The sequence below is a fragment of the Cavia porcellus genome, unplaced genomic scaffold, assembly GCF_034190915.1.
Source record: "Cavia porcellus strain 051 isolate PalLab524CR breed Dunkin Hartley unplaced genomic scaffold, mCavPor4.1 scaffold_1, whole genome shotgun sequence".
In the NCBI taxonomy this organism is placed as follows: Eukaryota; Metazoa; Chordata; class Mammalia; order Rodentia; family Caviidae; genus Cavia; species Cavia porcellus.
In genome coordinates, this window is record NW_026947484.1 from 69,575,768 (window position 1) to 69,603,751 (window position 27,984).

The window sequence follows — 27,984 nt, forward strand, 5'->3', positions numbered from 1 at the left end:
ACTGGCATGTTTATATTTTTATTTTATATCTTACTCATTTTAAACACTGACCTATATATTATCTATTTGTTAAAGTTATATGCATTTATGTATTAGATGTTTAAACATAATTGTATTCCTTATAAAGCACATAATCCTTGTGCAGGCATGGTAGTGCATATCTGTGATCCAGCACATGGGAGACTGAGGTAGGAGCAGAGCTGTAAATTTGAGGCCAACTTCAGCTACCTATTCAAAGCCAGCCTGTACTATCTGCAAAATCCAGTCTCTAAAAATAAAAATAAAGCACATAGTTCTTTAAATTTTTCCTGTTCACATCATTGCATGACTTCTGTCTCCTCACTGGGCTAATTCAGATAAATACACTGTTCAACTAATTTATAAAAGATCAATTTCCACAACTGTGTGACTTTTTTCTCTTTTTGTTTCTGCTTTGTTTTCTTAAACTCTTACCACTTATTTCCAGGATACTACACAGCCTTTGCCCACATAATTAAAATGTTACAGACATGGGCTGATGCTATAGCTCAGAGGTAGAAAGTTTCGCTGGCATACGCAAGGTCCCAAGTTTGATCTCCAGTGAAGATTGCAATCTTTTGGTTTTACTTAGCATACCCTTTTCTGCACCAGATTTCTTAAACTTTTTGGGACCATTTTGGGAACTCTATACTCAAAAGCCGAAAGAGAGGCTTGGGTTTTTGTGTTTAGGATTTGGGGTTAATTTCTTGATACAATTTGCTTTTTAAACAGGATCTATCATCTACTTGACTGAAGGGTTTATGGAAGAACTTTCATAAAACTTTCATAAAAGTAACCATGAAGAACTAATCCAACAGGACAATAATTTCTGACAGTGATAATGTTGTGATGTTCTTTAATCACTCAAAGTCTACTGCTAGGTTTATTTTATTGTATAGGCATATAGACATCTACATAGAGACTAAACTTCATAGTAATAATTATAACAATAATAAGTTTTTAATCACCTATCATGCATTAGGTACTGCATCGAATGGCAGTAAAAAGTGTTTCCAAAATCTAGAAATAGGTAAAAGGGGTTCCTGCATACTCTTTCAGGATTTTCTAATTACTTAGGAGTGTTCTTTGATCTATTATTTTCTCTTGACTAGGATATTTTAAAGCCTACAAGGGTAAATATTAACTTGTAGAAATTGGTAGCCAGAGTTTTCTCAGCCTTAGCACTACTGACGTTTGAGCTAAATACCTCTTTCACGGGGGCTGTCCTGTTCACCCCATTCTCTCACCACCAGTTGGCACTGCTTCAGTTGTGACAAGCAAATCTTCAGACACTGCCAAATGTCCCCTGAGGACAAATTCATCCCCCCAAGAATTGATGCAAATTAAATTTATCTAAATGTAAGTGACCTGGTAGAAACAATAACTCTAGAAGTTGCTTCCCTGACTCTACCTGTACACTAAGCAGTTTTATGTCACATTAACAATCTTATCCAAGTTCTTGTCTTTTGGGCCCACAAGCCCTCCGTGGTCTCCAGCTCCCCTTGAGCCAGCTTTCCGTCTTGCTGGTTCCCTCATTGACATGCAAAGTGAATGTTTGAGACATGCTTCCTTTATATATGTATGAGAGTCATATTCTTCACTTTTTGAAAAGTATTATAGGCTATTCTACATACTTTACTTGCTCCTTATAAATTACCATGTAATTAGAGGCTTTGAATAACAAAGTAGCTGCTGTGGGGAGGTTCAAAACTCACATTTTCGTGGTTCAGATACTGAAATCTTAGCCTTCTGATGCATTATGTTATGCGGCTGATTCCCAAACACCAGCTTTCTGCCGTCACTACACCCACCCTGCAGTTTACTATACCTACACCAGAAAAAATGTCACCACTCAAGATCCAGGAGCCAATCAGAGAAGCCTTTAAACTTTGGAGTATTTGGTGCTCACTTTATTATATCCCAGAAGCCACTGGCTGGGAAAGTGGTCATACCTGTTGGATGATTTGAGGTGTTACTGCTATATGTAAATCTTGAACAGTGTGAAAAAATAACATGAGTCCTTGCAGTTGGAGACCTTGACTCAACTCACATTCAGACATACTTGTAGGTTCTAAGAGCAGTGAGAGGTTCAAGGTGTGAGAAATAGCATCGATGAATACTGCTCGAAATCATTTTTTCACCCAGATACATACAGGAGCACAACATGTTTTGCACCTTTGCCACTTATCCTGCCATTTCCTGAAAATTAGGAATTACTCCACTGGACTGCAAAAGAGGCACGAAGATGTTATTGGGGGCACTCGTGCAGTCAGTGGTAGAGCCAGACCTCTTTGGTTTACTTCGGTGTAAACTGAAAACTATGTCTCTTTTCCAGTCCAATCAGCTTTCTTCTGTTATCTTTTTTTCCTTTCTGGTAGGCTGGCAGGGAGGCTGTGATCAGAAAAGGAAATGACCCATTGTTGGGACATAGTAAGTCTAGGCCTGCATTTGTAGGCACCTCTGACTCATGGGGTGTCCTGTGCTGTTAGAAGGGGAGAAAGAAGTCCGGCGTGGGGCAAGGAGGGCAGTAGCATCCCTGGCCCCATGTGCTGACATGAGGGCAGGCAAATAGGCAATGCACCAGACTGTATGAAGTCAGACACTAAGTTCTCGTGCCAGCTCCAAGCAGGTCCTGCAAACCTGAAATTATTCATTGCTACCTCATGTATTTGATTCAAAAGGTTAGAACGTAAGATGTCTGCAGTCAGATGCCAGTGGCTGGTGAGTGTGCACTATTATTAGCTCCATCTACTCTTGACTCCATCCTGTGAGCCTAAAATTGCTCTTAAGATCAAATGACATGTTGTAAAACTCATCTGAGGAACTCTAAAGGGATCTAGATATATTAAAGTTGCTAAAAGCTTATTAGTTTTAAGCCTATCATTATGTCTAGAGGTACATCATTCATAACCCTTAGGGTCTTAAAAATAATTATTATTCCCCCTCAGAGTTTCTCTTGATGCTCCTTTTAACCATTTTCACCTTACAAAAATAGTGGGTAAGGATAGTAAGCATGCGTGCATTTTCTCCACGGCCTACACATTAGGGTGCTTCTCAGCCTGTTTCCTGATAAGCAGCGTATGCCCCCCATGGCCTTCCCCCTGAAGGACACCAAAATCCCAGCCATCCATCCATATCGAGCTGCTTCTCTCTCATTCTCTCTGATGGCTCTCTGTGGAGAAACCACCCCACCTACTGTGAGACTACACCCAGCTCTCCCGTGTAGCCAGCCACGTGGAAAACAGCTCCATTTGTCCAGAGCTAGCACCAGTCATGAGACGGAGTCCAGCCCTCAGGCAGTCTGTGGCTGACTGAAGCCCAGCTCCATTTCAACTTCATGAGAGCCCTTTAAGCAGAATCACCCGCTTAGCCAGCCCCAAATGCTGAACTTGGAAACGGTGCAGACGACTTTGTTTTGATTGCTAAACTTTAGATAATTTGTGATGCAGCATTAGATTAAAGATGCACAACCTACACAAAACTATTGGCCAAAGTGGATTTGAGCTGCTTTTCTGCCATGTGCAACAGAAGACACTGTGAATAATATACTTACTGTATCAGAATCACTTGAGATGAGCCCTGGGCAGCTGTATTGTTAAGAGATCTAAAGATGATTCTGATAAACAGCCCCAGTTTAAAACCTGTTTTATTTAAGAACAGAGAGGTTCACATGTAATTATACTCTGTGATTTCAAATCAGGCAGACTTCCTTCCTTCTTCTGTGCGATTCACAGCTTTTAGGGCAGTGAAACCTCAGCTGCGTGTCTCCAAAATTAGGGAAATAAAAGGGTTTTTTTCTACCTTTTATCTTTTCGAAGATAACCAAGACTTTTTTTCCCCTTTGGTGGGGACAGAATCTCACGGTGTAGTTCAGTTAGCCTTGAACTCAGTATATGGCCCAGGCTGGCCTTGAATTCATGACAATCCTCCCACCTCAGCCTCCTGAGTGCTGTGATTACAGGCATGTTCCACCATGCCTGGCAAACATTTTCTAAATACATGCAGACATTTCCTTTTATCCAGAGAAACTGAGGGCAATGATAAGATGCTGGTGCTTCTCTCCTGTCCTTCCTCACAGATTCAGTCCAAAAATGCCAGGTTTCCAAAGCTGGAACTGGGTAACAGGAATAAATGAATGGCTGCGCATTTTTCTTCTCCATCTCCTCGTGGTTTTTTTTTTTTTTTTTCCATAACCATGCAGACAGCTCCTGAGAGCGCCCATACACCTGACGGTCACCTGAATCTGGTGACACCTTCACATCTCCTAGTGTAATACCCTAGGAGTCACCTTCAGTCCCTCTCTCCTTGCACCCACTCATGGAAACTGCCCCCAACTCTCAGTGTTTGTATCTCCGAAGTCTCTTATTGTACCTCTATCCTCGCAGCCTGTGTTGATCCCTGGTTTAGTCAATTCCAGCTGCTCCTTCACAGGCGGCTGCACCAACAGTCTTTCTGTCTTATAGTTTGGTCTGCGGGTAGCCGCAGCTGGGGAGGCAGTGTTATCAACTGTCAGTCCCATCTCATCTCTCCCTTGATTACAAATACACCACTGCCCTGCATCCCTGCATGCATCCTTCCGCAGTATCGTGGCTGAAAATGCCTTCCCTCCATCATGAGAAAAAACCAGGTAACCCCATTGAGGCAGAGACTGAGACAGATGACTGGCACTTTTCCAGAGTATCAGGGCCATAGAAGAAAAAAAAAAAAGGCTGTTCCCAGACCAGAGAAGCACGAGGACAGGCGACAGTGCCAGGCCTTGGACTGGAGTCCTGGAGCGGAAGGGCCTTAGTAGGAAAAATGGTGGGATGTAATAAGTTGTGCAGTTTGGTTAATGCTGTGGTACCAAGTTCTGCATTTTGATCACTATACTACGATGACACAAAATATTGGCATTAGAAGGGCTGGGGGAAGAATATAGGGAAACTCAGGGTGCTACTCTCGCAGCTTTTCTGAAGTCTCGTGTTATTTGAGAAGGTGGATGCAAAAGAGCAAAAGCGAAAAACAAAGCATAGGCCATGCTGTCAAATTCTACCCATGGGGACCGTGGACTTCATAAGAGTTCCCAGCAGCTCTCCCAATAGACAGACCTCAGGGGCGTCCCTTGATGCTAAGTGAGATTTCACACTTTAGAAAATGCGGACCAGCGACCTGGTGCTCAGCTGAGGGAAAAGATCAGAGAAAAAACTGATCATGTTGATTTATTGATACAGCAGAGACAGCCTTCCAGTTTCCATCTTGCCCCTTCTAGAGCAGATCACAGCACTGTCCTCCTGCTAAAGGAAATTCCAGTTGTTTGTTTGGAAGTGTGTGACTCAGTAACGGGAAGCAGATCTCTTCTGTCCACCGTACAGAGGAGAATTTCTAGCTGTGATTTCAGGCTCATTATCTGTCATGAGGCAGAGCCACTGCACCTGTAAAAGAAATAATGCTAAATTTCCTTTATAGAGTTGCTGTTGGTCACACGGTTAAGCCATGCAAATGCTTAACATTTAGCATATTAATCGGGCATAAGACTCATGCCAATTCAGTTTCAGTGTTTATTATTTCAAGCTGTGAGGAAAAGTCTGAAATCCGCAGCAGCGAAGAGTCCGCGGGGAGGCCTGAGGACAAGCCTGGTCACTCCCAGCTGTTGGGCTGCTGATGTAATCGTGTGCTACACTAATCGAGGGGTCCCTTTTGGCATTGTGAGCTGTGACTAGTCACCTTTCTTTTTCCTCATTTCAGACGTTTGCTCTCTGTTCATTCTCACACTCGCTGCATTCTCTTCACCAAATCGCACAACCTCCAGCCCCCTAAAATGAAGAATGCCCACTTCTGATCTGGTTAGCAGCGAAGGGACACTGGGAGGGAGGACGAACCTCTTAGCCTGAGCACTGCTGCAGACTTCGCCCCGTGCCATCACTTGGTGTTTGCTTGTCTTGTTTTTTCTCTGTTTTAGCTGTAGATAATTGATAGTTTTAATTACTAGGATTAGATAGAGATAGATAGATAGATAGATAGATAGATAGATAGATAGGGCTTTGTTTTTGAGTTTGTTTTGCAGTACCAGGGACTGAGCCCAGGGCAAATATACCTTCATACTGAGCTAAATCCCCTTCCTTTTTATTTTTTTTTAAACAGGGTCACACTAAGGCACTAACATTTTAATTGTACAGACTGGGCTTGAACTTTCAACCTTCCTGTCTCAGCCTCCCAGCATGCTGAGATTGCAGATGTGTGCCACTGTGCACAGCTGGTATATTTTTATTCTCTAATAGTTGGAAGTTATAAAAACTTCAACAGTCATAGATGCCCATATACCAGGCTGATTCCCAGGGAGGGTGCTGCTTCCTCTAGGCTCAAATTCTGATTCTCCTGCCTCAGCCTCTTAAAAGTGCTAGGATGAACTCACTTTTTAAGGTTAGCAAGAGTAGGAAAGAAATATCACCACCTTCACCAGAAAAAATAATTTTTCTGAAGATTTTTGGAAGATCAAATTCTGTCACTTTCTCGGCATGATCCCAGCTTCAGTTTTTACATTTTAAACCCAGAGTTTAAGCTAATTGATGTTCAAAAGAAAAGAGATGATTTAAGCTAGCTACAGGTCTTTAGGTGACTGTGTAAGCTATAAAATTTGGGCCAACTTTCAGACTCGCTGATGTCCAAGAAATATCCTGCCTGCCTACGGCCCTTGGTTACATGTTCTTACCTCCACTGTCTCTGACAGTCAAGGAAGAGCTGGTGGGCCCAGGCACTGAAGAATTATTCCAGGTGTGTTCTTAACCAAAAAAGACCTAGAGATGATCCTTGAGACCTGGAAGGGCTGCAGAGTGCTGTGGGAAAAGAGACAAGTCATGTCCAGCCTACTCCTTTATTGTTATCTTAGTCACCTTCTGGTCACTGGGACAGACTCTCCCATGCCTTCAACTTATCAGGAAAGTTCACTGGGCCCATGGCTGTTGGAGAACGCAGTCTAGGGTCAGCTGGCACCCGTGCAGGAAGGGTGTGGGGGCAGGAGCTGGCGGGGTGCAGCTGCTCACATCTGGCAGTCAGAAGGGGTACAGGGAGGGAGACAGATCTCTCAGGTCACACCCAGTGCCCTGCCCGCCTCCTAGTAGCACATCCAGGTCTGCACTCTTCAGTGGGTGAATCCGCTCCTCAGTACAGCGCCCGAGGTCTGGTCGCCTGCCCGGCACCCCATGCTGAGCACATGCACTCTCGGGGACTTCCAGGTCTCAGCCTCAGCAATGGTCAGTATGTGTCCATCTGTATCAGGGATCGTGAATTATATTCCACTGACAGGTGGCTTGTTTTTATTTTTAAAATTTGTCCCAAATCCATTTTATTTCAAGGAGAAGAAGAAGATGATGATGAATAAGGAGGAGGAGGAGGAGGAGGAGGAGGAGGAGGAGGAGGAGGAAGACAAAAGGACGAGGAGGAGGGGGAGGAGGAGAAGGAGGAAGAGGGCTGAGGTTGTGAGTTCGATCCCTAGTACCAAAAAAAAAAAAAAAAAAAAGGAAAGAAAAAAAAAAAAAAGAAGGAGAAGGACATGAAAAAGAAGAAGAAAACTACAACAAAATTTCAAAACACATCAATCGGGGGCAACAATAGTACATACATAGTGCACTGTCATTGCCAAATCTTTCACCCAGAGCACAAGACATTTGCATTCAGTTGTCTGAACCATAGCAGCACAAATCCTTCTCTTCAGTGAATTCAGAGAAATCAGTACTATAACTATCTTAAATATATATATGTATATATATATATGTTGTTTCAGCTTCTCATATTAATGAAACAATATGATGTTTACATATATGTCTTGTTTATTTCCGTGATGAGTTTGTTCTCAAATTGCATTCATTTACCTATAAAAGTCTCCAGTTTATCCTTCTTTATAGCTGAGTAGTACTCCACTGTATAAAAATACCACACCTTTTTTTATCCATTACTCAGTCGATGGGTGTTTAGATTGTTTCCAAAATCTGGAAAACTGGGGCTGGGGGTTTAGGCTGGGGGTTTGGCATAAGCACCTGCCTTGCAAGCAGGTAGTCGTGAGCTCGAATCCCAGTACCGGTAAACAAAAAAAATCTGGAAAACTATGCTGCTATAAACATGGATGCATATATATCACTGTGGTACGATGTTTTTAATTCTTTTGGGAAGATACTCAGAAGGGGAATAGCTTGGTTGAGTAGGACCTATAGTCTTAGATTTTTAGGAATATACACAATGATTCACACAGTGGTAGCACCAGTCTACATTCCCATCAACAGTGGAGAAAGCTTCCTTTTTTGCCACAGCCCATCCAGCATTTGTTATTTCTGATTTTTTTATGACAGCCATTCTTTCTGGGGTGAGGTGAGTCTGTGTGGTTTTAATTTGCAACTCTTGATATTGAATTTGCAACTCGTGATATTGAACATCTTTTCATATATTTATTTGCTGTTTGTATTTCTTCATCTCAGCTGCCCATTTTTGGATTGGGTCTTTAAATCTGGGAGGACTGATTTTTTTGAGTTCTTCATTATGTTCTCAACAGTAACTCTTTGTCTGAGGAGCAGCTGGCAAACATTTTCTCCCATGATGTGAGTTGTCTCTTCACTTTGTTGGTGGTTTCTCTTGCTGCATGAAGGCTTTTCAGGAGGGTGAGATCCCAGTTGTTGATTCTCTGTGATAGTTCCTGTGCAACCCAGACTTTGCTCATAAAGTCTTTGCCTACACCAGTGTCTTCAAGAGTTTTACCTACTGTATCTTCCAGCAGGTTTAATGTTTCTGTTTTAATATTAAGATCTTTAATCCATTCAGATTTTAGTTTGGTACATAGTGAAAGATATGGGTCCAGTTTTAATCTTCGGCATGTGTAGAGCCAGTTTTTCCAGAATCATTCATTAAAGAGGCTATCTTCCTTTCAGTGAATGTGTTTGGCACCTCTTTGTCAAAGATTAAAGTGGCTTAGTGTGCCTGTAGTTGTTTCTGCATCTTCTAATCTGTCCCATTGAGTATCAGGTTAGTTTTGTTTTGTTTTGGTTTGGGTTTTTTTGCCAGTATCACACTGTTTTTATCACAGTGGCTTTATAGTATAGTTTCAGGTCAGGGATTTTGATGTCCTCTGTCCTATCTTTGTTGCCCAGGATTGCCTTTGCTATTCTAGGTCTCTTCTGCTTCCGGACGAATTTTAGGATTGTTTTCTGTAATCTTGTGAGATACACTATTGGAATTTTGATTGGTATTGCATTGAATCACTATAACAGTTTTGGAAGTATGGTCATTTTTTCTTTATTGGTTCTTCTACCCAAGAGTACGAGATATCTCTCCAGTTTTTTTTGTTTTGTTTTGTTTTTTGGTTTTTTTTTTTTTGGCGGAACTTGGCATTGAACTCACGACCTTGTGCTTACCAGGCAGGCGCTTAGGCCACTGAGCTAAATCCCTGGTCCCTCTCCAGTTTCTAATATCCTCTTCAATCTTCTTTTTCAGAGTACTGTATTTTTCAGTGCAGAAATCTTTTATATCCTTTGTTAGATAGATTTCTACGTATTTTATTTTTTGGATGCTATTGTAAAAGGTATTGTTTCCCTGATTTCTCTCAGTGTTTGTTATTCGTGTGTAGGAAAGCTATTGATTTTTGAGTGTTGACTTTGTAACCAGCTACATTATGTACGGATTTGCTTATTAAATCTAAAAGTCCTTAGGTGGAATTTTTGGATAGAGTATCATGTCATCTGCAAATGATGATAGTTTAACTTCTTCCTTTCCTGTCTTTATTCCTTTTATTTCTTTCTCTTGTCTAATTGCTCCAGCTAGTTTCCAGAACTATGCTGAATAAGAGCGGAGATAGTGGACATCCTTGTCTTGTTCCTGATTTTAGAGTAAATGTTTTCAGTTTTTGTCCATTTAGTTTGATGTTGGCTGTTGGTTTGTCATAGGTGGATCTTGTCAGATTGAGATAAACACCATCTATTCCAATTTTTTTTTTATCATGAATGAGTGCTGGACTTTGTCAAAAGCCTTTTCTGCATCAATTGAGATGATCATATAATCTTTGTTCTTGGCTCTGTTAATATGGCGGATTACATTTATGGATTTACGTATGTTGACTCATCCCTGCATCCCTGGGATGAATTCCACTTCATCAGGGTGTATAATCTTCTTGACGATTTGCTGTAGTCTGTTTGCCAGTATCTTACTGAGGATTTTTGCATCAATGTTCATGAGGAAAATCAATCTCTTGCTTAGCTGGGTCCTTCTCTGGTTTTGGTGTCAGCATAATGCTTCTTCCCGGGAATGAATTTGGAAGTATTGCTGCCCTTTCAATTTCATTAAAGAGTTTGAGAAGTAATGCTGTTCTCTAAATCCCTAGTGGAATTCAGCAGTGAATCTGGGCTTTTCTTCGTTGGTAGGTTTTTAATTACATTTTTTATTTCATTTATTGATATTGGGTTATATTTAGAATTTTTATATTTTCTTGATTCAACTTTGGTAATCCATATGTATCTAGGAATCTGTCCATTTCCTCTGCATTTTCCATCTCGTGTGAATATGAGTTTTCAGAGTAGGTATAGACGATATTCTGGATTTCTGCAGGGACTGTTGTGATCTCACCCTTTCCATTACTAATTGTGTGGATCTGAGTCTTTTCTTTCCTTTTGATAAGGTTGGGTAAGGTTTGACAATTTTATTTAATCTTTCAAAGAACCAACTCTTTGATTCATTGCTTCTTTGTATTTTTTTAAGTATCCAGTGTGTTAATTTCTGCTCTGATCTTTATAATTTCCTCCATTTTATGAGCTTTTGGCTTAGCCTGCTCTTCTTTTTCTAGAAATTTGAGGTATTACATTAAGTTGTCCAAATACACTTGCTCTGTTTTCCTGATACGGGTATTTAATGCTATAAATTTCTTGCTTAAGACTGCTTTCATTGTGTCCCACAAATTCCGGGTTGTAGTATTGTTATCTTTCAACTATAAAAACTGTCTAATTTCTTCTATAATTTCATCTGTGACTCTTGGTTGTTTAGTAGGGTGCTGTTTAATTTCCACGTGTTTATGAAGTTCTTGGGGTTTCTTTTGGCATGGATTTCCAATTTCATTGCACTGTGGTCTGATAGTATGCATGGGATAATTTCAAGTTCTTTGCCTTTACTGAAGCATATTCTGTGAGCCATTATATGGGCTGTTTTGGAGAATGTCCACGTGCAACTGAGAAGAATGTGTATTCTGACGTTGTGGGGTGGGACACTCTCTGGACATCTACTGGGTCCATTTGTTCAAAAAGTTTGAGTTAGTTTAATATTTCATTATTGATTTTTTGTTGTTGGTCTGTCTTTTTGTGACAGTGGGGTAGTGAGGTTTCCAAAAAAATTATATTTAGAGCTTATTTTATTTTTCATATCTGTTAGTAATTGTATATAGTTGGGTGCACTGGTATTTGCTGGGATGTACATGGATAAAAACAAGGTGTCTTCTAATAAAAATAAACTGTAATATGTTTATTGAATGCATTCTTCATACCTTGAAAATAAACTATAGCTATTTAAAACTATATGCTGAATTTTTAATACATAATATTGAGTAAAAGAAACAAGATATAACATTATAAGAAAACAGTTGATTTCAAAATGTGGGGCGTTCTGTAGTCAAACCTATTTTCTTAAAAGAAAGAAACACAAAAGAAGGAAAATATTAAGGACATGATCAAAAGAAGGTAGAGAGAAACAGGATTTGATAAGGATTAAAATATATAGCTGCATAATCTGATTTTGTAAAAACACTATAAAAAATCATCTTTGAAACAGTTGTAAGAACTGGGTCTCAGATGATACTAAGGACATTTATTTTATTGATAGAGAAAAAAATGGCAAGGTGATCATCTTAAAAGTCTTAGAGATATCCACTGAGGTTTCTTCATACTGTTGTTCCTAATTTTATATGCAACTTCCCCTAATTGCAACATCTTTTCTTAAAAATGAAAAAGTATTTAATTTACTTAGAAATTTCTCCTGTATTCAAATGTGAAATTATATCTATAGGAATAAACAAATTTATGTGTCATTTAAACAGATTCATTTGCCTACCATTGAGTGGTAGAGTACTTATCTTTGCCAAGGACCTGGTTCAATCTCCAGCCACAAAACCATCTAAACAAGCCAGATGTGGGATGTACATCTAGAATCCCTGCTGCTGATGCAGGAGGATCACTGCAAATTCAAGGACAGCGTGGGTTACATAATAAATGTACCAGCTTGAACTACACAGTAAGAGCCTTCATTGAAAAAATGAAGCAAAATCAAACGAATAAAAAAAAATCATCTTTTCTATTTTGAGGCAATTCTAGATTCACATGCAATTATAAGAAATAATTCAGAGAGAGAGAGATCCTGTTTTGGTTGATACATTGTGTCAACTTAAGAAGTTAAGTTTAATTAAGAGACTCAGCAGGGAGCCAGGGTTTTTACTTTGTATTTACTTTGTAAATACTTTCACCCTGAACAAGAGGAAGGCAAGGAGATTTTAAGTACTACAGCTGCCCTGGAGAGGGGGTGGCCTGGTGTACAATGTAAGGGCGGAAAAGAGCTTTTCTCTTCTCCCCTTTTTGCTATGACTGCTTTTGCTGGCTGTTGCCTTGAAGTGTTGCCCAAGTGCCACACCATCCTGCCTTAGGGCCCCTGATTATGGACTGAAACCTCCACAGTGAGCTAAATAAACCTTTCCTTCCTTCATTTTGGGTGTTCGATATTTTCTCTCAGCAATGAGAGAAAAGTAACCAAAACAGATCCCATATACACTTCACCCAGTTTTGCCCAATAGCAACATCTTTTATAATAGTTACAAGCTCACAGTTGGTAAACTGACACTCATATAACTCATGAAGCATATCCAGAGTACACCAGCTTGATATGCACTCATTTGTGTGTGCATGGGAATGCATAATAATTTCGATGCAATTGCACCTTGTGTGTAGATTTGTATGACCACTACCACAATCAAGATACAGCAAGCTAGGTGTGGTGGCACATACCTGTAATCCTAGCGCTTCAGGAGACTGAGGCAGGAGGATCATGAGTTCCCCACAGCTATTAATGTGCAGTCTTTACACTTTGTCATTTCAAGAATGCTATATAAATGCCGCCACACAGTATGTGACCCCTTGAGAGTGTCTTTTTTTTTTTTTTAGTCAGCATAATTTCCTTGACCTTTATGTATTATTGCATACATCAATAGTTCATGAGTTTTTGCTTTTCTTTTGTGGAGCTGGGGACTGATTCATTCCTTTTTGTTTATTTTAATTTTTTAAAATTACAGTTATTAGTGTGGTACTGGGACTTGAAGCCAGGGCCTTCACACTAAGTTACATCCCCAGTCCGGTGTTACTTTTCGAGACAGGACCTCACCAAATTGTGTATCCTGGGCTCACACTTGGCAGTCTTTTTGCCTCAGACTCCCAAGCTGCTGGGTGTGTGCCACCACGACCAGCATTCATTCCTTTCTGTTGGTGAGTAGTGTACAGTTTATCTGCTTAAGAACATTCGAAATGTTTCAATTCCTAGCTTTTACAAAAAAGGCTGGCATGAACTGACGCGTACAGGCTTTGTGTGCACATGTGCACTCGTTTCTGTGGGATGAATGCCTAAGAGTGCAGTTGCTGGGTCGCGTGGTGAGTACACATTCAGTTTTGTAAGAAAACACTACAGTCTTTGCAGGACAGTTTTAATATGATTACACATATTTTTCAACACTTTGTGGAATAAGACAATCTTTCCTCTGTACTACTATTTTACTATTGCTTTGCTAAGTGGCTAGCTACACTGAGTTATTGGCTAAGAATAACATTAAGTACAGGTAGGACAGTTCTGTAGCACTGTGCCCAGAGATATGGAGAGGGAAAAAAAACAAAACAAAACCAGAGCAGGGTAAACAGGATGAGATTGGTCAGTGTTACATACTGGCTGTCGGGTGTTTTGGTCTTTCCAAGCAAAGGTGCCATCACCAGTGAGGGCGGGATTAGGACTTTTGCGAATGTTTAGTTTTGGTTTTTGTTTTCGTTGTTTTGCGACGTCGCCTAGGCTGGCCTCAACTTGAGATCCTCCCGCCTCAGCCTCCGGAACAGCTGGTAGTACAGGCGCAGCGCACTGCCTCAAGCCTGGGTCAGGACTTTTCGCAGACCCCCTAGACACTGGGAAAACGATTGTGCATCCCCCTACCTTACGTGATTAATAGCTACTCATTTAGGAAATAAACTGAGACGTCGGACTCCCTAAAATCACAGAGCTCAAGCCAACCCACCAGCGCCGGGCTCCTCCAGCCTTTCCCTCCCTTCCCCGGAGCCCGCAGCCCTGCTCTCGCCCGCTCCCGGACCTGCACGCCGCCAGCTCCGCAACCCTCTGCTCTGCGGGCCACGCGCGCTCCCGGCGCAGGCCCCGCCCCGGGCCCCGCCCACGGGAGCCCCTCCCTTTCAAATCCCCGCCCCTCCCGAGCCCGCCCCGCCCCGCTCCGTTCCCACCTGGTCCCAGCCACGCCCCTGGCAGCGTCGTCGTGACGTCAGCGCGCCGCCGCCGAAGCCTGGCAGCAAATGAGCGCCGGTGGCCGCGGTCCTGCGCCGCGCCTCGCACGCACATGCGCGCACGTCCGGGGCGTCCTGGAGACCTGGCGGAGCCGGGAGCGGAGGGAGGCCTGACGGCGGCGGGGGCGGAGCGCGCCGCGGGGCGGGTGCATGTCCGCGGCGGGCGCCGTCTAGAGGAGCGCCGGGCCACCGCCGCCACGCTCTCAGTCTCGGCGCGACGCAAGCGAGCCAGGCTACGGGCCGCGGCGGCGATGCAGCGACGGCGGCGCCCCCCGGCGCCCGCCCCGCAGCGCCCCGAAGGCGGCGGGCACGACGGCGAAGCCGTGGAGGTGCAGTTCTGCGCCGGGCGCCTTGGCGCGGCCGCCGCGCTGTCGGCGGCGGAAGCGGCGCGCAGCGCCGAGGAGGAGGAGGAGCGGCTGGAGCGCGAGCACTTCTGGAAGATCATCAATGCCTTCCGCTACTACGGGTAAGCCCTGGCGGGCGCCACCGGCCTGCCCCGCGCCCTGCGCAGAGCTCCCGCTCGGGTGGTCGAGAAGGGGTGTCGCGACCGTTGAGGGAACGGCGCGGTGAAGCCGCCTCGGGCCGGGTCCGGTGGGTGTTTGTTAAGAGTCTCTGGACGCACGGGAAGCCGGTCGGCCTGCAAACACGTGGGGACCGTGGCACAGTCCTGTCTCCTCCACCCTGGCTGGTTCCTGTGCGAACGCGTGGGCACCGCGCCGCGCCGCCCTCGCGCCCTTTCGGGGTGAGCGACGGAATGAGCTCTCCGCTCTGCCTTGGGGGTGGCGGAGGCCAGAAGGGACCCCGATTTCCCGCAGCGGGCTGATCTGTAAGGCCGAGGAACGACGGAAAGCGGAGTAGAGCCGCTTTCTACTCTTCCATTCTGCAGGTGTGTATCGAAATCTCTTCCTGGGCCAGGTGTGCTGCCGGGAGCTGTATAATTCTCACTCAAAATACGATTTCCTAACGTTAACATCTTTTTCTCTCGGTAGATATTAAAATAGTTTAATCACAATTTATAATTCCAAGGTCTGAAAGGACTTAGATAGCTGGATTTTCAGGTAAAGATGCTCATCCCCCGTAAATGATGTGGAAGTCCCCTAGTGACTGTATCCAGTTCAGCGGCAGATACGTAATGACTTAGGCTGGTAAAACTGTTTAAATGGGGTTCTGCTGGGTTCTTCATCTAAAACCTTTTCGAAATCTCATTTGTATTATAGTTATTCGTGTACATTTGCTGCTAGACTGTGACCTCGTCAAGGGCAGGGATTAAGCCTTACTTATTTTTATGTCACTAGGGCTTGCCAAATGTCGTTGAAGCTCTATTTTTAACAAATAAAACATGGTAGCAAAGAAGTAACATTTATCATTTTCAGATAGCCTGTCAGTTTCAGAGTGGCTGATTTTGTTTGTTACTGTTTGAATTTAGAAACTTGCTGAGTAGAAGTATAAAAATTACTTAAAATCCGATTACATTTGTAACAGTTTTGGACACACAAAAGATGTGTTCTACGGTTGAACTGATCATCCATCCCCAGTGTCAGGGATTTTTTAAAGTTCAAAGATCCTGATGAAATAATTTAATTAAACCCAGTAATACAGATTGTGGGCTGTACTACCTTTGGAGCCCAAAAGGAAATTAGTGGTTTGTATATTTATTTCTCTAGATTTAATAGCAACTGAGGGAGGAAAACAGAACACAAGAGCATTAAACTTGATGAAAGAATTATACCTGGAAGAACCATACAGTGAGGGGAAGGTGGCTGGCACAGATACTGAGGGATAGTGCAGAAAAGACTGGTACATTTATCATTATCATTATCATCATTTTATTGTTGTTCTTGAGACAGGATCTTGCTATGTATTCCAGGCTGGTCTTGAGCTCACTGTAAGCAGGCTGGCCTTGAACTTACGGTTCTCCTCCTGCTTCAGCCTCCTGAGTTCTGGAATTACGGTTGTGCACTACCACACCCAACTTGAATTAATGTATATTATAAAATAGTGGATGGGCCAGTAAGAAAAGAGCTTTGACTTGAAACTGGTCATTTGTGTAGCCAGATAGGAAACGGTGTTGTGTGCATGGATTAGTGATTGTGACAGTAATGTCTCTGTGTTCATCTCTGTCAGCTTCACATGGGAAAGGGAGGAATTTCATTTTTTAAAACACCTTGTTTATCTGGGCATGGTGGTACATGCCTGTAACTCTAGCATGTGGGAGGCTGAAACAGGAGGATTATTGTGACTTTGAGATCAGCCTGACCTACAAAGTACGCTTAAGGCCAGCCTGAACTGTATAGCAAGACCTTGTCTCAAAAAGATCAAAATAGATGAATAAAAACATCTTTTTTTACTTACTCTGAAGATGAAATACTTTGGATCACTGGACTGAAGATAGTATGATATCAAAATATGTCGCTTAGAGTCAAGATGTAGACAGAAATTGTGTAGCAGAAAACACTAGAGTATTGCATGCTAATAGATCATGGTATTCTAGAGTAGCACTATGCAGTACTGATCATGTCTGGCAAAATTTAAGGTTAAATTAAGATTTTATTGAATTTAAAGTTCATTCTCATCAGCCACATTTCAGTGATTGATAGCCACATTTGACCAGTATCAGCTGTATTGATCTTGTGGATACAAGCCTCATCATCATCAAAGTCAGTTCTGATGGCCGGTCTACTCCCATAGCAAGTACTTCCACATTTTGGAGAGTTTGGTTTTACTGCTTAATGACCTCTTGTGAATATGTAGGAGATGTGATTAGGGCTAGAATGTTGGGGGGGTGTTACTAGAGATTGAACCCAGGGCCTTCGCACGAGCTACATCACCAGGTGCACCCCTGCTTTGTGTGTGTATCTTGAAACAGGAGTGTCAGGTTGTCCCTAAATTGCAGTCCTCTTGCATTAGTTTTCCAGAGTGCTGGAATTATAGGCAGGTGCCGCCACACCAGATGCATGGATGTGACTTCCTGACCCTAACTTACTTCAGGACCAGAGTTGTGTGTTTGGAAAACATTGCTTTAAAACAGGGTGGGCAGTAACTTAAGCTCTGAAGTCCGGCAGATCCTTTTGCAACTGTTCAACTCTGCGCTTGCATGAAAGCACACTGAAGCATTGTGGAAACAAGTGGGCCTGTTGGTGTTCTGGAAGTAGGCCGAGAAGATCACCAAGTGGCCAGTGGACAATAGCATAAAAGTTAACAGGACAGTGAAGTAAGCCCCAGTTATAATAGTATGCTAGAAAAGTCATGGTCTCTCCTCTGGTATGGCACCACTCTGTGTATGTGTAGTGGACAGCTCCCAGGGTTCCAGGCACACCAACCATGTGCTCTGCTGCTGAGCTACACCCTCAGCCCAGATGCCTCCTAGTTTGAAGAGTGTCTGCATGACTGTATGTTAAGGTAGCCTTGCACAGCGTTGAGGTACCAGGAGTTGAAGATTGCTGCATCTTACCCAGCCCTGTGTGGTTCCTTCCCTTCTGCATCAGCAGTTGACAGCGTGACTCATCACTGCAACTCCCCTGGCATCGTAGTACTGAGCGGCTCCACAGAGAACCCAGAGTCCCTTGAGAGTAGGAGTTAGTATTTATTCACTAGTTTTCCATACACTGCAACACAGACTCACTAGGGACAAAGGTGAGACTTAGATTTTAAAAGAATTCATGCAGTTTGGGTGGAGGGGGGCAAAAGGTTGGGGACAGTTTGAAGCTGGGGACAGCATTCTTTGGAACGGGGTCTCTGAGTATTTCGGAGATGCAGTGGAGCCTGTGGCAGGTGAAGCACTAGAGGTAGTGAAGTTTGCAGATAAGTGTCCTGGGTCGGAGCTGAGGCACCTGGGGGTAACACTTTCATTTCCTGCTTGAGCGTACTTGCAATGTGGGAAGGAGTAGGTGTTTTTGTGGGTGGTGCTGATGTCATTTGGGTTGAGTGGGGTTTTTTTTGTCTTTTTCATTTTTATTGGTACCAGGGATCAAACTCACGACTGCCTGCTTGCAAGGCAGGCGCTTATGCCGCTGAGCTAAACCTCCAGCCCCATTTGGGTTGAGTTTTGAGGTGTGGTGAGAGGGAGGCATGATGTACCCCATCGCCCAAGAAGACCTGGAAGAGAGAAATGTAAGACTGCTTATCCCTTTGACCGAGAATGCCAGCTGCTACAGCCCTGCCATCTGTCCAGCTTATCAAGGCCATTTTAAATAGCAGTGCAAACTAGCAGAATCTTTCTGAAAAGTATTTTGAATCAGCAGCCTTTAAAACAATCCCTGCAGGTCTGAGTATTGTACTTTTGAAAATATGTGCTCATTTTTTTTCTAAAATACTGTCTTTGATTATTTTCTCTGGCCTGTAACTGAATCCCTCAGGTTGAATAATTTATTTAGGAAGAGAGGTGTGTTTAGTTTACTATGTTGAACAGTAGGGAGTTCAGAATCATCTGGTGAGATCTTATTTGGTGGCATAAGGCATCATAGGGTAATAAAGAGGCCAAACAGCCCAGCTCACCTTTTATAAAGCCACACTCTCCTCGTGTTAGGCCTCCACCTTTGCGGCCTCATTTAACCTTAATTACCTCCCAAAGGTCTCACCTCGAAATACCATGGCTAGATTAAATGTCTGCCCTCCTTGTACCCCCTCATTGGGAATAAGTATCAGCTTACTTTTGGTAGAGCATTCAGACCTCAGCAAATACCATGTGGACAGAATTCAAACACAAAAAGCTCATCATGAAGACAAATGCATTTGTGTAAATTCCCAGTAGGGAGGTAATAGTTTAGTAAAATTTAGCCATATAAAATGGAATGTTAAATCGCCATTGAGATTGTATGATATTTGAGAACTTTTTTTCAGTCTCAGAAAATTCTTCTGCTAAGGATGCAGAACTACAGGTGCCTCCAAGACTGAGTTCATTGTGCACGTGAATTGTATGTGGGTCGGGCCAAAAAGGCAGATTCCAGCTCAGTGGTTTTAGGTAGGATGTGAGATTTTTGCATTCCTAAGCATTTCCACTTGATCTGCTGCTCTGTGAAACCATTTTGAATAGGAAGGTGCTAGGTGGAATAAGCCAGGCACAGAAGGACAGATGCCTCCTGTTCGAGCTACACCTGAGTGAGATCTAAAGCAGTTTCCCTGCAGAGTAGCACACTGATTACCACAGACGGGAGGGTGGAGAAGGGGGAGCTGTTGGTCAGAGGATAGAGTTGTGTTTATCCAGAAGGAAGAAATGCTGAGTCTGTGAGGTGACCCTGTGTTAATTAGCTTGATCTAATCATTCCACTGTTCACCCGAACATCACCACTTCATAAGCATATATGCCCTTCTCAAGTACAATTAGAATCCATCAGTTTCACTCAACTTTTTTAAAAAGATGCTAGGAGACCAATGAAACAGAATTATGCCAGAAGTTTGAAACTCTCCAGGAATGAGGGTGTCATTGGCTGTTTTTTCCCTGAGTATTTTATTTTTCTGCATTTCTCATATTTTCATTGTGAAAATGTTAATTTTATAAATTCGATGCTGTTTTTTGAATCTTTACTGTTTTCAGCCAGCAATCTGTGTCACATACTAAGTTTCACTTTCAGTGAAAGCTGAGGTAGATGAAGGAGGATCCTTACCTTCCGGGTTTTTATGGACATTTTTGGGCTACTCCATGTTTTGTAGCTGGTTTAGTGCCCTGCTTCTATTTTCAACAAGTGGAAGTCTCTGTGATTATGGTCATTACTATCCTTATTGCTATTCTCATGTTTTATATGAGACATGGGGCCCAGAAGAAGAAAGTAATTTTGGGGACACACAACAAATCGGTGAAATGACCTCTTCACATTGCCCTTGAGAACTTCCTACCAAATTCAGGCGTCCTAAAACGTGACTAGGTTTATGCTGAAATTTTGCCAAGAGCGTCTTTTAAACTTCTTTATTTCTGTTCAGAAATTAGAGTATAGTTTGACCTAAGGATACAAAATTGAAAATTGTTTGCTGAGAGAATAATTTAGGCAACCAAATTTTAAAAATATTCTTCATTTTTGTTTAGTATTGAGTACATGCCAAAAGACATTTTAAAACATATGAACATATGTGTGTGTATAAATTTAGGTACATAGGTTGTAATGTTAAATAACTATTGTGATCATAGGATATTTGAGAACTTTTTTCCAATCTAGGAATATTCTTCTAGTAAGAATGAAGAATTATAGGTGCCTCCTGGATTCCATTGTGCATATGGTTTATATATGGGTGGTATGTGTATTTACATATAAAAATGAAGAAGAACCAGGCATGGTGGCGCACGCCTATAGTTCCAGCACTTGGGAGGCTGAGGCAAGAGGATTGCTGTGAGTTTGAGGTCAACCTGAGCAAGTTCAAGGCCAGCATGAAGTACATAGCAATGTCTTGTCTCAAAAAAAAGAAGAAAAGGTAAGGTAGGATACAGCGAATACGTGTGAATCTGCCACTGTTTTTCCCTCAGAGACAATGATGTTCCTGAATTTTATTTTCTTTGCGTTCTTTGTAGTTTCCTTGTGGAGTTGTACCTGTGTACTTTGCAGCTTGCTTTTTTTCTTTTTAACAGATACTTATGTTCCTGAGTTTTATTGATATTACTGTGTGTAGCGAACTTACTCAGTTCATTGATTCCATTGTGTGTGTCCTGCAGTTTCTTCATCCAGGCTACTGCAGTGGACCTCTGGGTCGGGTTGTTACTTCTTACATGCTCTGGTGAAGTTTGTTCATGTTCTCTGGTGCTGCTCACTGGTGGAAGTTTGAGTGTACAGGAGTACAGTTGCTAGGGCAACAGTAAATGCTGCAATAAGCTTTGCTCAGTAATTCTAATTATTTTCCAAAAATTTATATGCCCACCTTAGTGCATAGATGTCCTAATTATTCTGCATTTTCAGCAACATTTGATACGATCAGCAGTCTGGTTAATGTAAAATGACACTGTGTGTGCAGTACTTTTAACTTACATAGTTAATGTTGCCATAGCTAAGCGTGGTAGTACACACCTGTAATTGCAGCAGATGGGAGGCAGAGGCAGGAGGAGCGCTGCAAATTTGAAGCCAGCCTAGATTACACAATGAGGTCAACACCAGCCTGAATTGCACAGTGAGACCTTGCCTCAAAAAAAGGAAAATTCTTCATTTTAATTTTATTTATAAATAATCCCCCAAAATTACAACAGACTTACTCTGGAAAATTTCAGAATGCAAATTGGGAATGTTTATGTAAAACACCGTAGAATTTTAATTTTTCACTTGTTCAATATTTTTGTGGTATATAAAGTCTTTTATGATATTTTTAAAAATTCAGCTTTGTTGGCTTTTAATTTCAAAACATGTTTTAAATATTCAAATTAATTAATTTATTTTTGCGGTGCTGGGGCCTCACACGTGCTAAGCAGGTACTGTAGCACTGAGTACCTCGGCTCATTGTATATTTGTTTCACAGCAAAGTTTTGTTTTGTGTTGTTTTATTTTTTGAGACTGAGTCTTGCTATGTGGTTCAGGCTGGCCTCGAACTCAAGACAACCTTCCTGCCTCAGCCTCCCAGGTGCTAGGATTACAAGTGTGCATCACCTGGTGGCCCAAAATTTTGCTTCTTGTCAACTAGTGTTGCATGAAAAATAGTTATTTTAAAAATTGAAATCATAAAAATAATTGTGTACCTGTCTTCCCTATGTGTGTTTTAATTGGTGAAGATATTTACATTAACTGCTTATAAGCCATTTATCTTATGTGTGATTGCTGTGAGAAGGATTTGCAGAAATATGCAGAACTTGTTAAGCTGGCATCTGAGAGAAGTCACGAATTGTAAATAGTAGAACAGTATCCAACATAAGGGGATAATTACGTTGAAAGACAATCTTAAGGTTGGCCTCTGCTGAGAATTCTTTTGCCAATTAAAAAACACCTTTTATGTTTTAGCACCAGTATGCATGAGCGAGTGAACCGAACAGAAAGACAATTTCGATCACTTCCAGATAATCAACAGAAACTACTTCCTCAGTTTCTTCTTCACTTGGACAAGATCCGGAAATGCATTGATCATAATCAAGAAATACTACTGACCATTGTGAATGATTGCATACATATGTTTGAAAATAAAGAATATGGAGAAGATGTATGTGAAAGTTTGTTCTACTTGTTTTTACTGTAGGGTTTAACGTAATAAACTTTGAAGTCTTTCATTACCTTCCTGGACTTCAGTGTTATAGTCTCCTGCAGGTCAGTTACTCAGCCAACATTTCCATTGTACGTCCACTTAACGTGGGCTGAATTGAAGTGTGTGCCAGGAACTGGATTAGCTCGCTGCTTCTGTTTTTCAATGCTGAGATAGTGTTCACATTTTGATACCCTTTCGAGGTAGTGTTTTAATGTTCTGGCATGTAAGTTTTTATAAATGACTTTGCTAGCTATGTAAAACTAATTTCCCTTGCTAAACCCCTATTTTTTTCTATCTCATCTATTGACACACATCGTTTTCTTCAAGAAATATTTTCATGGAACGCTAAAGGGACGGGTAGTACTAGAAACTGAAGTCTTCTTTTCTCTATCCATGGGATAGATACAGGCGGGCACTCCGAGGGAGCCTCTCCCTGCTGCTCCGGCCACGGCCTGCAGGGATGTCCTTCCTCTCTTAGAAGACAGGACGTCCAGTCTCCAGAGCAGCTCAGTTCTGGTCTTCTCTTGGCGGTTTTATGATTAATGACCCCTAATCTGTTGAGGATATTTTTGCTTAGGATCTCATGCTGCAGTGGAACCCAGTGAGGTGAGAGGCTAGTGATTAGCCCCTGTGCTGCCTGTCTGGCCCTGTAGTAGCATGTCCGTTCACTCCTATTCAGATTGATTCTCAGAAGCTAATCGATTTCTTTTTTCTGAACAGGGGAACGGAAAGATTATGCCAGCATCTACATTTGACATGGATAAGTTAAAATCTACCTTGAAACAGTTCGTGAGAGACTGGAGTGAAACTGGGAAAGCAGAAAGAGATGCCTGCTACCAGCCAATCATTACAGAAATTTTAAAAAATTTCCCAAAAGAAAGATGGTAAATAGTATCTTGTTCATAACCAAGTTTCTTAATATGTATAGGCATACTTTCTCTGTGAGACATTTCATAATCTTGATTCATTTTTATAGGTTGCTGTGCACCTGCATATTTTACATATGCGTTATATTGATTTTTGGATGCTTTGTGTGTGGTTGTAATTCATATTTTGAGTAAATTTTGTTCTGGTAATTATAGGAATTTAGGAATTACTGTAAATAATATTAAACAGTCATTATTACTAATTGCATCATTTTATAACTTGCAAAGCGAAAGCTACCAACTTTTAGCTCTCTTTTTATGACTAGTTGGCAGATGAGGTGTATGTACATTTTTGAGAATTGAGGTTGAAACAGGGCCTCGCTGTGTAGCCCAGTCTGGCCAGCCTCGAGAGCGCTGGGGTTGCAGGCATGGGCTACCCTCCTCCTGACTGGGTGTCCACACTTAGGAGAGGAGGTCCTTTGTTCCCTTGTGCTGCCCATGGCTGAGCAGACTGGGCACTTGAAAGCTGTGGGCTCCTTTTCAGAATAACATTTGTAAATGAGTAAGTTAAATGCATAGAATTTCAAAGAAACCATTATTCTGAAATAAAGTTATCAAGGTACATAAGCAGACTTGAGATAGGTCATGCATTTTATCATACATTAAATCATTAAATATAGCCTAGCAGCAAATGTAATAAGAAAATGCCGATTTCTATGTTACTTTGATAATCTAAAAATCTGGTATGAAGTGAAAATAAACATAATTTCTGTTAGTGATAAAATCATAGGTACTGCTGAAACTACTATTGCTTTTTGCCTGCATTCATAATTGAAAAATATCAGTTAAAGATTAGTGAAATTAAAATGCGATTTGTACCCCCCATCCACTCTGGTTTTGATAGTGGAGATAGAGCCACTGGAGGGAATGTAGTCTCTCACCTAAGGGTTTTGTATAGAGGCTTCTTGTCAACATCTTCCTCTCCTCACTGACTGACAATTTCTTAGTTCAGGTGTATCTTTGCAGAAATTTCAGTGTGTGTGTGTGTGTGTGTGTGGGTCTGTCTGTCTTTCCTTTCTAAACCTTTTTGTTTTAAATTAAGTTAGGGCTCCCTTGTAGGAGCCCATGTACTTACTAAAGCGTTTCATCACACTGCTGTATCATTGCCGCCCTTCCTCCCTCCCTCCTTTCACTACCTCATGTGTGTCTCTAACACCATCCATACCTTTCTAAACCCCTGATTAAATTATATACGTCATAGGTTTATTTACTGCTTGGAGTTTACTCCTGCGAACAAGGATGTTTTCTTGCAGTTATCAAATTGAAGAAATGTAGCCCTGCATACTGTGATGGTATCTAATCGTGTGTATTAAAGTATGTAAGTTGCCTTGGTAATGTATTTTATAATTTCCCATCTGATCTAGAACCTAATCCTGGGTATTTCATTTAATTGTCAGTGTCTTAGTCTTTAATTTGAACCTCAATGACTTTGGCATTTTTGAAGAGTTCACGATAGATTTTGCAGAGTATTGTGTGCTTTTCAAGGTACCACATCTGAAAACATCCTGTGACCCTGAGGTTTGAATAGATCTTCATTATCATCAGGTCAGAAATTCTTTGCTCTTGCCTCTGCAAGTTGCTTTCTCTTCCTGGGACTCCAGTAACACATGAATGAAACTGTTTGACGTCCTCTCGTAGGTTGGATGGCTTTTCCTTCTGTATGCACACCCAACTTTTTATAGTGTAATTTAGATCATTTTGTGAACCTTGCCACTGATTCCTTACTATGCTAATCTGGTAAATTCTTTGAAAGGGTTATTTCTGATACTATATTTCTTTGAATTTTTAGCATTTACATATATTTTCTGTGCTATTGTTTGTGGATCGTTCCCCCCTATTTTGTAGTACTGGGGATGCTGGGCAGGCACTGTGCTACTGAGCAGTGTTACCTCTTAATTGGTCTGTTTCTTTGAACCTCTCTTGCCATGACAGTTTTTTCTTCTTCACGTGCCTCATAATTCTTTGATTGAATGCTGGACATTATATGTAAAGGAGCAATGGATATGTGTACTAAATAATATTAAATAATAATTATTAAATATGTATTAAATAATACTGAATAATATTAAAAACTAGAAAAATGTTTTACTTGCAGGCCACGGGTGTGGAGGCTGTGTACCAGGCATGAGTGTTTATAATTTCCGCCGTACTTGTGTTCATCAGTCAATTCCTTAATAAAAATTGCCATCTAATGATATGATGAAGAAGAGTATTGTCCCTTTCCATAAAGTGCAATAGTTTCTGAGGTTTCATCTGCATTTTATCTTTTATTTCTTCCTGTAGTACTAGAAAAATCTTTGCTACATTGGAAAGTGCTTGGACTCTCAAGGCATAAAAATTAGATCTCATCAGTAATAATGTAACTAGCGTGTCTACAGAAAATCATTGGTGTATTGATATCATCATCTGCAAAGAGTGGAAGTTCGACTTGTTTTTCAGTCAGCTTTTAACATGTGTAGCTTCTAATTCAGCTTGTTTAATGCCTATGTGTCTATACCATATGGATTGTTTCCTGCTGAATAAACCTGCTATGACAAGCTTTCTTTAGGGTGTCGGGTACTGGTGATGGAACCGAGAGCCTCCCATATAAGCAAGGCACGCACATGTTCTGTATTCAGTTCTTATTGGTGAAAATGCAGTGAAGTTCCTAATTCTTTATAATACTTTTATCTTACACTTTTTTGGTACTGCTTGGTTTTGACACTGGATCCAAGATGCTTTACCATCTATTAGGTTGCAAGATGCTTTGTGCTTTTTCTGGTGCTGCACATATTCCCCTGTTGGATACGGAATTTTCAGTTCTCTTCTCCCACCCTTTGGACTGGTTTTCACTATGTTGATGGTGCCCTTGGAAGCACACACGTTGGTGATCCTGTGTATGTCCAGCAGAGCAAGCCATTCCTAATTCTGATGAAGTCCGGTTCCCTAGTTTTCTTTTGTTGCCTGTGCTTGTCATAGCCATTGTCAGGATTCTGCCTGGGCTTTTGTTCACATAACATAGATTTTAATTCTCAACTTTTTGCCTTTGATCCATTTTCAGTTAATTTTCTATGTGATATTAACTTAGGACCCAGTTTCATTCTTTTGTGTATGGATATCCCATTTCTCCCATAGCCTTTGTTACTATGTGAGGGTTTATTTCTGGGTTCTATATTTTATTCCATTGGTCTGTATGGAATGCCTACAGACCAATGGAATAATGCCAGTCCTAATGCCAGTACCATACTGTTTTAATTACTGCAGCTTTGTAAGTTATAAGTTGGGAAAGGTGAGTCCTCCAACTTCATCCTTCTTTTTCAAGATTATTCTGGCTGGCGGCTGGGGATTTAGCTCAGTGGCATAAGCGCCTGCCTTGCAAGCAGGCAGTCGTGAGTTCGATCCCTGGTACCGATAAAAACTTAAACAAAACAAAAAAGATTATTTTGGCTGTTTGAAATTCCAAATGAATTTCAAGGTAAACCTTTCCATTTCTACAGGAAGGACTTGCAATTTTGAGAGGGGCTGTGTTGAATATGTGGTTTGCTTTGGATAGCAAATGTATCACTCCATTTTCTTAGCCCTTTAATTTCTAATTTCTAAAAAAAAAGGAGCAGTAAAAAAAAAAAAATTGGGAAGTGTTTCTAAGAAGCGTTAGGTGTGTCCTTAGCCCTTAGCCGCCTCATTAACTGGCCCTGGCACCAGGACTCCTGGCTCTTCCTAGGAGGCAGGATGACTGTGAACACTCTTTGAACTCAGGACCCTGAGGCAGCCGCAGCAGGGCACCCTCCAGAATTGCGCCATCCAGAAGGGGTGGGAATGATGGCCTACAGGAGGTCACAGCAGAGGGTATTTGGGGGAGAAATGGTAATGTACCTTTTACTTTTGTAATAACATTTTGAAAACTTAAAACATGCACTATTTTTCAGTTATGTCTTATAAGTCTGTCTTCTTGGTTAGACTTACTCATGGTTTTTAGAAGCTGTTGTAAACGAAATTGCTTTCTTGTATTTTTCTTCAGGATTTTTATTGCGGATGTATAGAAGCATAGCTGATGTTTTGTGTTTGTTTTGTACTCTGCAACCTTTCTTAATTTATTAGCTCTAGCTTTCTTATAGTTTCTTTGAGATTTTCCCTTTATAGATTGTGTTATGTAAAAAGTTATAGTTTAACTTTTCCTTTCCAAATTGATGCCTTTTACTCCCTTTATTTTTAGAAGAAAAGTTTTCTGTCTTTATCATTAAATATGTTAGCTGTGGGGTTTTTATACATTTTCTTCTATTTTTAGTTTACGAAGGACTTTTTGGCATGAAAATGTGTTGAATATTGTAAAGTGCCTTTTTGATTCTACTGAGACAACCATAGGGTTTTCTGTTTCTCTT

At 41.4% G+C, this 27,984-nt stretch overlaps 1 protein-coding gene across 2 annotated transcripts in view; it reads left to right on the top strand.

The window, feature by feature from the left end:
* Window positions 1-14,603: 14,603 nt before the first annotated feature.
* Window positions 14,604-27,984, top strand: part of Carnmt1 (carnosine N-methyltransferase 1) — a 34,551-nt gene continuing 21,170 nt past the window's right edge. Inside the window, exons 1-3 of one of the 2 annotated variants that reach the window (XM_003472164.4) lie at window positions 14,604-15,021; window positions 22,463-22,658; window positions 23,421-23,584. In XM_003472164.4, coding sequence (XP_003472212.3) covers window positions 14,609-15,021; window positions 22,463-22,658; window positions 23,421-23,584 — 773 coding nt within the window. In that variant the 5' untranslated portion in view covers window positions 14,604-14,608. Of the gene's footprint in view, window positions 15,022-15,066; window positions 15,442-22,462; window positions 22,659-23,420; window positions 23,585-27,984 lie in introns of those variants that run through there. The other variant, XM_063249701.1, reaches the window with a different exon arrangement.